We start from the raw sequence: 12,762 nt of genomic DNA, 5'->3' as shown, positions 1-12,762 counted from the left end.
CATCCACTCACTAGACTTGTATTTCGGTTAAATACGGAATCCCCCATTTTGTCATGCGAAAACACTAGAGCACTTCTCAAGGACCATCCATATGCTTTTCCCTTTGGATCATTTCTGACATCCGGAGCCTCTTCAAACACCGCGATGACCTTATTGCTTTCCTTTCATTCATTGATACCACGTTTGCCTTCATATGCTTATCAGAGACATGGGGCGCTATAAGGTAAATCTATTCCAAACCGTTTCTATTCTATTTATGCAATCAATCCTCCACGATTGGTGAAAAGTTTCTCGCGCCACCCTTACTTCGCCTGTGTGTCACGCGACATTGCGAAAATGGCCCGAACTCTCCATCTGATATCACGTGCACCCGCTGATTACGCACGATTAGATCAAGAAAAAAGTAATTTTTTTTTTTACGATTCTACGCGTTTCTCACCATCAGCCTTCCGCGATTGTTCAATTGTTTTCGAGTTGCGCCCACTTTGCCTGTTTGTCCATGATATCACAAAATCGCGAAAACTCACCATGTCAAAGTGACGTGTACGTATTCAGGATGCATGTATATGCCAAACAAAACCTTTTTTTTTTTAGGAACAACCACAGACTTCTCCGTTCTGGAAGAAATACAGCATGTCTACCAACCGACCCTCTCACCCGCTGACGCTGTCTACTCGGAGCTGGCCGGAAAAAATGTATTTATTTCCGTGTAATAGACGTATTTGTGTGGCTATATAACGTTGTCCAGCCCTTTCGACACGTAAGCGATATCACTCTGCCAACTCTTTTTCTCTGAGGGGCCATTTTAGCGGCATTTGTACCTTTCCCTTGCACAACGCTGAAAATTTCGAACAGTCACCGCAAGCTAAGCAAGGGCAAGCGGGCCAATCGTAGACGCCGGAACAACCCTCCTCATACAATTATCTACTTTCACTGCGCCAGCTCGGCCCCACCGAACCCCTCTCCACTTCTCCATGCTCCTCGCCCTTTGTCAGCCAAATAGATAAGAAAAACCTGTCAGGGTAGGCAGCGCTATTCGCTTTGAAACCAAACAAAAGTGACCTCCGATAAATTAGGAGACGGTTTGATTGGGTGGTTCAAATAACGCTGTGGGCCACCGCGCGATCCTTGCAACCAAAGTTATGCAAATGTGACGTCAGGAAATTGGAATAAAAACGGATTGGAATAGTTTGACGTTATAGGGCCCATGGTAGTATTCATATGACGGCACCATGTACAGAATTTCCAGCTATACTTCGGAATATTGCCACTGTGGGGGTCGTTGGGGTGGCATGTCAGCTATTCTTGTTAATTCTGCATGGTTATATCAGAGCCGTTTCGACTTGTCATTTAGCGTCACACTCGGTGAATTCGTATCGATAGATATTGATCGTAATGATTTCCCACTGAATTACCGAAACACCACCAAATGCATCACTTTATCTATTTTCGTCTTCATCAATGCAGAGTTCTGCTCAGAATTTAACTAATGATCGGTATCAAATGCCGGCCACGGCGGCCGCATTTCGACGGGGCAAAAATGCGAAAACACCCGTGGACTTAGATTTAGGTGCACGTTAAAGAACCCCAGGTAGTCAGAATTTCCGGAGTGCCCCCCACTACGACGTGCCTTATAATTATATCGTGGAGTTGGCAAGTAAAACCTCATAATTCGATAAGTGTTTAATTTAATGAATGATGAACAAATTAGTTGAAGAGAATAAGGACATTTTAATATGTGGAGGTATCAATAGATTGCTGACGTAAAGAGTCAATCCTGTTCGAAATACGTGCGCTGCTTTCTTAAGTGCGGTTATTTATCATTAGTACATGCTCCAACTAGGTGTGATCCGAATGGTTCTAATACTTTGACTGATCATATTTTGGTTAGTTTGACTACCGACAATGTTACTGCAGGAGTGTTAGACTATGCAATTACACATCATTATCCTGTATTTTTATATGTTGGCTCCAAACACACTCACCATAATAAAAATCGCGTGCGTACCGCTTTCGAATCTAAAAAATCAATGGTTCACATGATTCGACAGACTAATCGGAACGATGAGTGTCAGTAAAGAAAAAACAATGCGAAACACGGCATTTCATTCTTGTTCAGCTAAGATAAGCCTATCTATCAGTTAACGCTCCTTTGAAGCTACAGTCGAGCAATGGTTTCCTACTTTTCAGAATCTTTGGATTACTAAGGGATATATGTTCGATAATGAAAAAAATAAAATATTTCTACAAAGCTTAATGCACCCCGAGTCAACTATACCCTATGGCGTCGGCTAAATCCAATACTAATATAATGGGTGTGACCCTGAAACATGCTAAACTCGAGTGTTCTCAAAATAAGATTAAGGAAAACGGTAACATGATCAGACAAAAGTAGCAAGTAATCATGCAGTTTCTTAACACCAGTCAACCTTATTCACACCCTACCAACGTAGCATTTAATGAAAGCCGATACACAAAAGCTATTCAAACAGATAATACTTTAAATTCTCACTTTAGCACCCGGTAGATACAGTGAAAGACACTCTGTCAGAACTCCCACTGGTCAGTCTTCCGCGCGGTCCCCACAGTATACCAAAGGAAGTAAACGAAATCATCTCATCACCAAGAACTGCTGGCTCAATCAATTTCCTCCGTCCGAAATTAATCCTGTATTGAGGGAAGTCTAGCCAGTCTTGGGTTGCTTAATCAACATACTTTTTTCAGCTGCTGCATTTCCTAAAAGGCAGAAGGCAGGAAAAGTAATTCACTTCCTAAGAAAGGTGAGCGCGAATCCATTAACAAGTAGCGCCAAATTGGCATTTTAGCCGTCTTTAGTGAAGTAATTGAGAAACTAATTTACAACCATTTAATGTAATACTTATCTAAATATAACTTATTATCTGATTACGAATTTCGTTTCGGATAAGGCGTCTCTACTGCAGTCGCGCTAATCACTTTCACTGACGGAGTAAAACCCGTGCCAGAAGGTACCCCCAAACTCCTTTAATATATGAGAGCGCGAGACTTCCTAAGGGGAGTTCGACCTCAAGAGAGTGGTGGTCATGTCTCACGGCCAAGAACGAGTTTTGTCAAGACGCCGCCAGAGGCGCATTCAGCGGTGGTTCGTTTTCGTACAAGTACAAGCATGTAAGTTTAATTACACTCGTATCTATTACAGTTAGAGGTCGTTAAATAAAAATATTGTTCAATATATTCGACGCGAAGAACTTACATTTCGTTTAAAATCAGAGCGCGCTCGCTAAACATAGCAGTGCTGACAGAGACGCTAGCCACCCTGTGCTTATCTGTGTTTTCCTTTGCGGCGTGGTGAAGAGGCTCCGCGTTCTGCTACCCGAACTGCTGCAGACAATACCAAAAAATGCAGCATTTCATGCATGGTGACTTCGTGAGCTTTCCTTTTATTTTGTGTATACTGTGCCGGTGTTGAATCATTAGCGACTTCACCGAGCACTCCACGACAAGGACGAGAAAGACATGGCGCCGAGTGACCTAGCTCGAGAGTGTTGCTGAGTTGTACTTGAACTTTTATTTAGTTGAATAGAAACGTTCTAAACACATGCAACATTAGCTGTATTGCAAACAATAATGAAATTATCAGTTTTACAACAACTAGTTTGGGCACAAGAGTAGTCCTTTCTGTCGCTGAGGAAGATCGCCGATCTCTCTTGATGAAAAGCTCCACGAAACTCCCTTAGAGCAACGGAGACCGTGTGAGTACATCTCTCTCGAGATAAAGACGATGCAGCTAAAAGGAGTTTGCGGGCGCCCGTCTCATAGGGGCATTAAACTAGCAATAATTGAGGGCCTACTTTTTGACTCTGTGCTTATTGATTTCGCTAAGGTATTCGATACAATTATTGACACATCCTTCTTTATAAACTTTATTGTTGCGGTATATCTCTACCACCTTTACTTGAGCCCTAGATTCCTAGATTACTTCATCTACTAGATTCCGAGCTATATTACCAATGGGAAGCAGGTTGTTGAGGAAAATTACTGTTGTCTGTCAAGCAAAAATTCACTAACATACGTGTTCCCCGGGTATCAGTCTTGGGGCCGCCTTAGTTCTTGTTATTCATTAATTCTTAATCGACACCTTATTCGTACGTCTGATTCTGCGAAATTTCTTGGAGTCGTATTAGAGAAATAGTTCAAATTCAAGGAGTACGCTCAGTTCCTGATTCATAACGTTTTTTCGGCATTCATGTTATTATCGAAACTTAGTCTTCATTTTAAACAGATGTCCTTCTCTCTTTATATCATGCAGTTATTAATAGTCATCTATCGTACTGCCTATCCTCGTAGGGCAATACGTATTGGCCGCATCTTGCACAAGTTGAACTTCTCTGAAAGCACACTTTAAGACTGATCGCCTTGGACACATCTTCATCTTCTTCAGCCCCTATTTTTCGTAACATTAGCCCTTTATCTCTGCGCAAACCTTTTAGTCAGAAATTATTGAACATCATGTCTCCTCTTATAACTCAGGAATTATGCATTCCCAGATTTACGAATACTAGTCTTGTGAATACTGACAACCCCCCCCAGGCTTTGCACAAACCATAATCTGCTCTTACCGGAAGTAGGAACTAATTATGGCCGAATGACAGCAATACTTTCATGTATATCGCTTTGCAACATTTTACCTTTGGATTTAAAATTATGAACATTGCATCATTTTGTCGACGTCTCAAAATTCACTAATTAGGTAATTTATCTGTTTGTCATGTTTGTATTCCTACTTATAATTTCTCTGGTGTAAACAACCTGTAAATATCGTTATTATTTGGCATAATTCTCATGTATATCTTGTATAATGTATTTTTTATCTCGCCACCGACATTGTCTGCTGATTTAACGGTGCTGACTCCCTGAGCACTTTTTTTCTCAGAGGTCCCCTTGACAGTTTTCAATTTGCGAATTCCGATTGTCCCCTCAATATATGCGTAACTTATGAATTATTGAATTGTTGTTGATGATGAAGATATCGGTGCTGATGATGATTATGATATGCCCGTGGAGCTTCAGCAGCCATTCAATCCACATGAGAGTATGTTAACGAAAGCGATCAAGCTCACAGATGTGATTTCCAACTACCGTGTCAAAAAAAAAAAAAAAGCCGAAGTCTACAGGCCGGTAAAAAAAGAAAAAGCTGGAAACTCCCTATTTTTCATAACGGAAACGTTACCGAAAGCAATCGGAATGCTACACAGTGATGAAAGCGCGGCAGGCACCGGCCCTTCGCCATGTTAGGGTGTGGATACAAGCAAACTTTACGAGCGAATCTCGGCCACCTTGTACTTGCATACACATTTAAATCTTTATTGTGTGATATATCGCCGCCGAAAAACGGATGAAAGCAGCTCACCCGAACACACTGCCGTATTCCTCGATCCACTTGCCGACGACCTTGTAGCTTTCCTGTTTGCCAAGAAATCACAGGAGCACGGTTATCACGTTCGGATAACTACAAGGTTTCAAACAAAGTGTGTAGTTTATTGACGGATAAGAATAACTCATTCTCTGCCATTATTCGCTAAAGGAGCATAGATGGCATACGGGTACTTTGAGCTGACCGTGGAGGCTATTCATGGCATAGTGCACGTAAAACAACAGCAAATACTGCTAGGAGTCGGAACTATTGACTCACGAGCTCAGAGGGCGCAGAGGTTTATGGCTCGTCCACACTGCGACATTCGGCTTCTAGAGCGGCGCGGAATTTCCTGCCGCCGAAATATCCTGTCGTTCATATCGCTTGCCCTTCGCACCACCAGGGCTACTAGCTCTTGAAACACGACGACAAGAAGGAGAAAGCACGATATATCAAGTACGAATTAAGTATGCCCACTCGTGTACTATTCCCTGCACACATTCGTTTGTTCGCACTTTTCAGCGCTCGCAGGGAGTTTGCAAGTCTTTTTTTTCAACTAGTATAGCACTTTACGAGCGCTTCACGTAGGGCTTGTTCACAACCGTGCAGGTAATTTGTCACGTCTCTACTAACTACTCTACCACAGCGGCAGCCGACACAGCTTTCTCAGGTGACTACGAGATCGCGAGCTTGAATGCGGTCGGTGCTCTTTCCTAAGTATACCGCAAGAGGCTGATGTGCTGGATCGCATTATCGGTCTTAGAGGCTCCGTAGGCAGCGGCGGCAGCAGTCAGTCTGGAACTTCTCGGCGCGGAGAGGGACTTCCGGCTCCACGTACTGTCGCCCAAATAGATTCCGCACCGCCATGTCGGCCGAATATCTCAGTTTGAACGAGCCTTGAAAGCCGCGACTTCGCAGAACGCATTAACGACATACTTTCTGCATGGCGCCACCTGGCAAAGACATGAATATGTGAACGCCAATAGCTTCTACCTATGTACATGGCCACAATTAGCACATGACCGGGGTAGTTGGAGAAGTATGGGAGAGGCCTTTACCCTGCAGTAGGCGTAACCATGATGATGATGATGATCGTGATGATGATGATGATGGTGAAGCACATGAAAACGGAGAAACAATTTTTCTCGGCATTTATAGCACCGATTAAGATGAGGGCGGCTGCATTAAAGAAAGGTAATTGAAATCTAGTGACTAAGAAGAGGATTATTTTATGCCACCAATCGTTTTGCACAAAAACTCCAAACAAGAAAAATTTCGACCAAGAAAAGATAGGAAAAGAAAAAAAGAAAAAAGATATATCCATATGGAGTTTACAGCTCTGTAAATCCCCAATAAATAGTGATATCGCAATTCTACAAACTGTCCCTAACAATGCATCCAGATCGGACATTAATACATTTGACACCGCTCGCAGTTATACTACTCATTAGTGAGTAGTACTTGTGCAAAATCCTTGTAAACACAGTAGCAATTTCGCGCAAGCTGTAAATGTACAAATAACTTTTGTCTGCTTAAGATACCTCTACGAATGCTGTTTAGAGAGCTACGATATCTGCTTCTGGTGCAGAATTACGTATTTGTGAACTTCATGCTTCTCTTCTTTTTTCACTTGCTAACCTTCTAAGAGGTATGCAAGAAATTTGACGTCTTAAATCAGCTTTTCACATCCTGCAGTTGCCAGAATTTTACCCCCCTTCTCAAATTCAAATCTGCCCAGCGGTTGTCTTCTAAATGTATTCCTGCGTTTTGCGTGCACCAGAATAGGAAAATTGGAGTTGACGCAGAGCTAAAGCTTCCTTTTAAGAAAAGCTTTTTAAGTTTACTTATAGATGTTGCTGTGCCTTTAATCAAGCCATCCGGCCATCTCTTTCAACGGTCAGTCTTACAGTCGATGTAGCCTCCGTACTAGTCCGTGGGATAACCAAAATGTTAATGACGACCACACGGCGTCTAACAGTATACATGGCATAGCATGCGTTTCTGCAAATATTTAAGTAACCTTGAAAATTGCCTGTGGTAGACAGCGCAATTCTACTCTTTCAGCTGGTCTAGTCGAAGAGGCGGACATTACTTGCACGCGAAATCGAAATGCATAGCGTATTATTCAACAAAATTTGGATAATTAAGTTTTTAACTAATTACCTTACATCACATATTGCAATTTACTAACTGTAGCTGGTGAGACTGCAAGGCATATCCACTTGAAATGAACCTTGCGGATAACGTCATTTTCGAGAGATGCACCATCAAACTTGTAAAAATGCACTGCTGTTCCAGTAACCGAGCGCGGGAGGAGTTTGGACCGGTGGCGCCTTCATGCGGTGGCTCCACGAATGTAATGGCATGTGATGGCGGGCCGGGCTCTGCAGCCGGTGCCGCCAGGTTCGTTGATTTAACATTTCCGTCGTTTTTACGCGCAAGCGTAAGTGGCCACCTCTTCAGATCGGCTGTGTTTGCCTGAGGCAGCCAAGCAAGCGAACGAGGAAGGCGCCTAGAGGTGATGAAAATCGCACGCCGGGTATAGCACGATGGACCACGTTCTGCGCGCGGCAAGGTAGTGGCACCTAGAGGAACGTGTGCGTAAAGAACGAAGTCCAGATGGGGAAACGAGGCATAGCGTCGCGGCGGAGGAAATCAAGTGGATTCGCATTGGGCTCTCGATCTGGTCCGGGACCTCGAACGGTATCCCCGGCGTCTTCCGCTCGAGAACCCGGGTCGAGTCCAACCAACGAAGGGTACTCGCCGAAAAAAAAAGGTGGGCTGGACCGACAGGTCTTCCGTCGCTTTAGGGAACGACAGAGAGTTCCCGCCCCTGAACCCTGCCCCACCTCCCCCCTCTAACCAAAACGCCGCAACACGCCAAGAGTGCGGCGAATATACAGAACTTAAAAGACTCAGAAAGGCAAAACGCCCAGATTCAGGAACAGAACGTGCAGATCAGAGCGCTCATGAGTAAAATAGATGCGCTAGCTAGCGGCAGCTCAGCGACTAAAATAACCAAAACGAGCACGGCGCCCGAAGACGCCAACAAGAAACGCAACGTGCCGCGGATGGACCGCCCTCGCTCCACCAAGAATGGAGAGGAGAGGCGCAGCCCATGCAACAAGCATTGAATGTTGAAGAAGCGATGAACGATGAAACCAGCGCTGACTCGAGACGAGCAGCGGCACCGCAGACGTCACATCAACAACAGCAACCGCCGGAAGAGGACAAACTGGCAGCGATACTCGCAGCCATCAATAAAATTAAAGAGAATCTCGGCAACATGAATGCCAGGCTAGAGGTCTTCGAGGGTCAAATAAAGATCCTGTCAGTCAAGCATGAACGACTGGCGGCGATGACAGCGACGATAACCACGAAGAACAAGTTCGCAACGCTAAGGAAAGAACGCGCCAATAAAGTGAAGGAATCGATCGCGTACAGGCGCGGTCGCATCAAAACGTCAGAGGAAGATGGCGCAGACGCCGAACAGTAAAAAGCAAATCCGCGGGGGGTGGGGCGATACAACGATCATTTACCAGTGGAATTGCAGGGGCGTCCCCACCAAGGAAGCCGAGTTACAACTTCACATAAACCGGATATGATCGCGTTGCAAGAGACACACGGCAGACCCAGACTTCCGGGTTACGTGACGGGACGGCGTTACTGGTGCGCACCAACATAGCAGCCACCCAGCACCTCACGGCGCAAAAGGGCTGCGAACACACGCTGGTCGAGGTTCACACAAAAACAATTGGCAGTGCCGGAAACCTGTTTGGGATGAGCGCATACTGCAGGCCGTCACAAAGACAGTACGACTTTGAAACAACAGTGAGCCAGGCGAAGAGGTTGACGGGGAACAAGCCGCTCCTGGTCCTAGGCGACTTCAACGCCCCTCTCACTACATGGGGTTACAAATACCAATCTAAACGAGGCAAGGCTCTAGCAAAGGCAATGGAGGACCAAGAAATGGCGCTCCTTAATGAACCAGGCGTCGTCACCCGAAAGGGTCGTCGTGGACCTGTCGTGGATGGCGGGCTCCCTAGAAGTGGCCTGGCGCAACGAAGACGTAGACCTGGGCTCCGACCACAGCATCATAAGTGTAACGATCAAAGGACCAAGGTTCCGGGCGGCCCTCGGCAAAGCCCGGGTCACCGACTGGAACCGAATGCGCAAGCACACGGACGAAGAAAACAAGACCTATGGAGAAAACGCTGAGGAGGGCAGACATCAAACGTACGCAGAATGGGCGCGAGAACAAAAGATCGCGCTCGGCAGATTTACTCAAGAAGTTGTGACAACGATGCAGACGCCCTTCGTCGACGCCAAGCTAGCACACATGTGGGCGGCGCGGCACTCGGTCACGCGAAGATGGAAGCGTCAGCGTCGAAACAAGAAGCTCGTCAAACGCATCGCGCTCCTCAACAAACAGATCGCCGAGTACGCAACCAAGCTGTGCCGAGAGAACTGGATGAGTACGTGCGACAGGCTGCAGTGACAGCTGTCGGCGCGCAAGACCTGGTGCCTGCTCAGACACCTGATCGACCCGTTGAGCAGCAAGACCACAACCAACCGCAACCTCACCAAAGTTCTGAATGCTTACGGTGGCAGCGGCCAAAGGCTCATTGAAGACCTCAAGGTGATCTACCTCAACACGGAGAGAGGGCGATTTCCGATACCGGAGGAGTACGGGGGACCGGAAAATCTGGCATTGGATGAACTGGTCACCATCACGGAGTTATTAACAGCCATAGACGAAAGTAATAAGACGAGCACACCCGGAACGGACGCCATTACATACAAGCTGCTCAATACCACGAGTGATGCGGCGGCACGCGGGCTCCTGGGTCACATCAACAGAACCTGGGAAAGCTCGAAGTTGCCCGCAGAATGGAAAGAGGCCGAGGTATACGGCTCATACCTAAACCCGGCAAACCTCTGACGATCGAGAACATGCGCCCTATCTCGCTCACGTCCTGTGTGGGCAAGGTCATGGAACGCATGGTTCTCAGAAGACTGCAAGCACACCTGGACGAGACAAATCAGATGCCGACGACCATGTATGGATTCCGCCAGCACCTGAGCACCCAAGACGTCCTGATCCAATTACAGGAACTAGTGATTAAAAGAGGAATGAGGCACGCGCCCCGGGGTATACTGGCTTTGGACCTCAAAGGGGCCTTCGACAACGTGTCCCACGCCAGCGTGCTCGAGAACCTGCGCAAGACGGGGTGTGGCTGCAAGACCTACGGCTATATTAAAGATTTCCTGACCATATAACAGCAACTATCCGGATAGGAAATGAACGGTCAGAGCCTGTGGAGCTCGGAGACAGGGGTACCCCACAGGGGTCGGTCCTATCGCCTCTGCTTTTCAACCTAGCACTCCTGGCCCTGCCCGAACTACTCAATCAGATCAAGGGCGTTGACATCGCGTTTTATGCCGACGATATAACGGTGTGGACGAACCACGCGGGGTCTGATGCCTGGGCGGAGGAAGCCCTGCAGAGAGCGGCAACGACCGTCCACGGGTATACCCCGACCTGCGGCCTGAGCCGCGCTCCACAGAAATCGCAGCTGCTCATGGTACAGCCTGGAAGACCAAAGAAAGAGCTGCCGCCGAACATAATTATCACTATCTATGGCACGGAGATCAAGCCAACGCAGCAGATCCGGATACTGGGCCTGCTGGTGCGCAGCGATGGCAAGGCGCACGCAGCCGTCAATAAAATCAAGACCACATCAGAGCAGGTCCTTAGCATGATCTGGAGAGTCACCAACCGGAAAAGAGGAATCAAAGAAGAAGACGCACTGCGCCTGGTGCAGGCATTCGTCGTGTCACGCGTAACGTACTCCGCCCCGTATCTCCAGCTTGCGAAGGTGAACCGCGAGACGCTGAACACGACGATAAGGAAAGTAGTCAAACTCGCCATCGGCATCACAGTCTACTCGTCAACGCCGAAGCGACTGGAAATGGGTGCCCACAACACGGTGGAAGAGAGGGTGGAAGCACACCTATCCCACCGTAGAGTAAGGCTGAGCCAGACAGAGCATGGTCGGGCCGTCCTACGCAAGATAGGATGACAAATTGAACAGCAACCGACAACGGTTCCACTCCCCACAACGTGGAGAGACATTATTAAGACCAAGCCCCTCCCCCGGAACATGCAGCCGGGGAAGAACGACGTGAGACGCTCTGCGCGGGCCAAGGCACTGGCTCGACAGCTGGAAGAGGACCCCGAGGTTCTCTACGCGGACGCCTCGCTTCCCAAGCACGGAACCAGAGCAACGGCGGTCGTCACCACCATCGATAAACTGGTCACAGGCGCGTCGATACGGACGACGAATACAGCCGAAGCAGAAGTGGCCGTGGCCCTCGCACTCACAACCGGGAACCTCGCAATCCTCGCAACCGGGAGTGAGGACCGTGGTCACAGACTCCCAGACCGCCTACGCAAACTACCGCAAGGGGAACATCTCTCCCGCGGCACTAGCGATCCTCACCAAATGCAAATCACCGGGACGGGCCGTTGAGCTCGTGTGGGTCCCGGATCACTCGCAAGTGGAAGGCAACGCACTCGCCGACCGCTATGCCCGAGAACTGTCAATCCGGGCCGAGGACGAGCCAGAGCTACCGCACCCCGTGACAAGTTACAAAGAAATCACACAAATGTACAGAAGCGGCAGACGTAGGCTTCCCCACGTTGTCTGCGCGAGTGAAAGCGTGCGAATCTGGCGTCCACAAGGGAAGAAATCGAGCCGTATTCCGCCGGGTGCATTGCACCATGGCACCGGAGGAGGTGATGGAGCGGGCGTTGTACTTCGGAGGCGCGAGGTCGCGCGCGCTTTATCTTGGAAGCGATCTGGTTTGGGGGTACAGAGTAGGTGGGCCGACGGCTCATAGCTTTCCGTGCACTGCGTTCTCACCACAGAGTTAGCGTTGAAGCGATAGGCAGCACGAACGTCACTTCGCTTGCTGCTGCTGCTGCTGCTGCGATTCCTCATGCCAGCGTTTTGACAACGAGTGTCCGCGGTCATCGAGTGCGCACAGTTGCTGTTCGCCTGTACGCGCTGACACCATGGTAGGTAATTTAAATAGTAAGCAAATGCTTACAACGGGACATTCAGCAATTGGAGAAACGCGATACTCGAAGCGCATGGTTGCCGGTGCTTTTTGTACCGGCTGTAAGCGCTGGGGACACCGAGCTGATGCATCCTGGTATACAGTGAAAGCGAGAAACTTTGTAAGACATTGTAACTGCATTTCAACCCACGGCGACCACCTATAGTGCTAACCTGTGGCACAAAAAGAAAAACAATGACGGTGGCAGCCGCGCGCTCCGAGTATTGCGTTTCAAACACTGTACATTT

General features: G+C 47.8%; 1 protein-coding gene across 8 annotated transcripts in view; it reads right to left on the bottom strand.

Annotated features, from left to right (window-relative positions):
• The window catches only part of LOC142579882 (cytochrome P450 3A2-like), an 84,836-nt gene that overhangs the window by 55,680 nt on the left and 16,394 nt on the right, over positions 1-12,762 (bottom strand). For 6 of the 8 annotated variants that reach the window (XM_075690525.1, XM_075690520.1, XM_075690522.1 and 3 more), the window contains exon 3: positions 5,390-5,442. The exons of the other annotated variants lie outside the window; for them this stretch is intronic. In XM_075690525.1, coding sequence (XP_075546640.1) covers positions 5,390-5,442 — 53 coding nt within the window. The remainder of the gene's footprint in view (positions 1-5,389; positions 5,443-12,762) is intronic. 8 annotated transcript variants of the gene reach the window in all.

The sequence above is a fragment of the Dermacentor variabilis genome, chromosome 4 (assembly GCF_050947875.1).
Source record: "Dermacentor variabilis isolate Ectoservices chromosome 4, ASM5094787v1, whole genome shotgun sequence".
NCBI classification, from domain to species: domain Eukaryota; kingdom Metazoa; phylum Arthropoda; class Arachnida; order Ixodida; family Ixodidae; genus Dermacentor; species Dermacentor variabilis.
The sequence above is the reverse complement of the archived record's forward strand: the minus strand, read 5'-3'. Positions and strand labels throughout refer to the sequence as shown.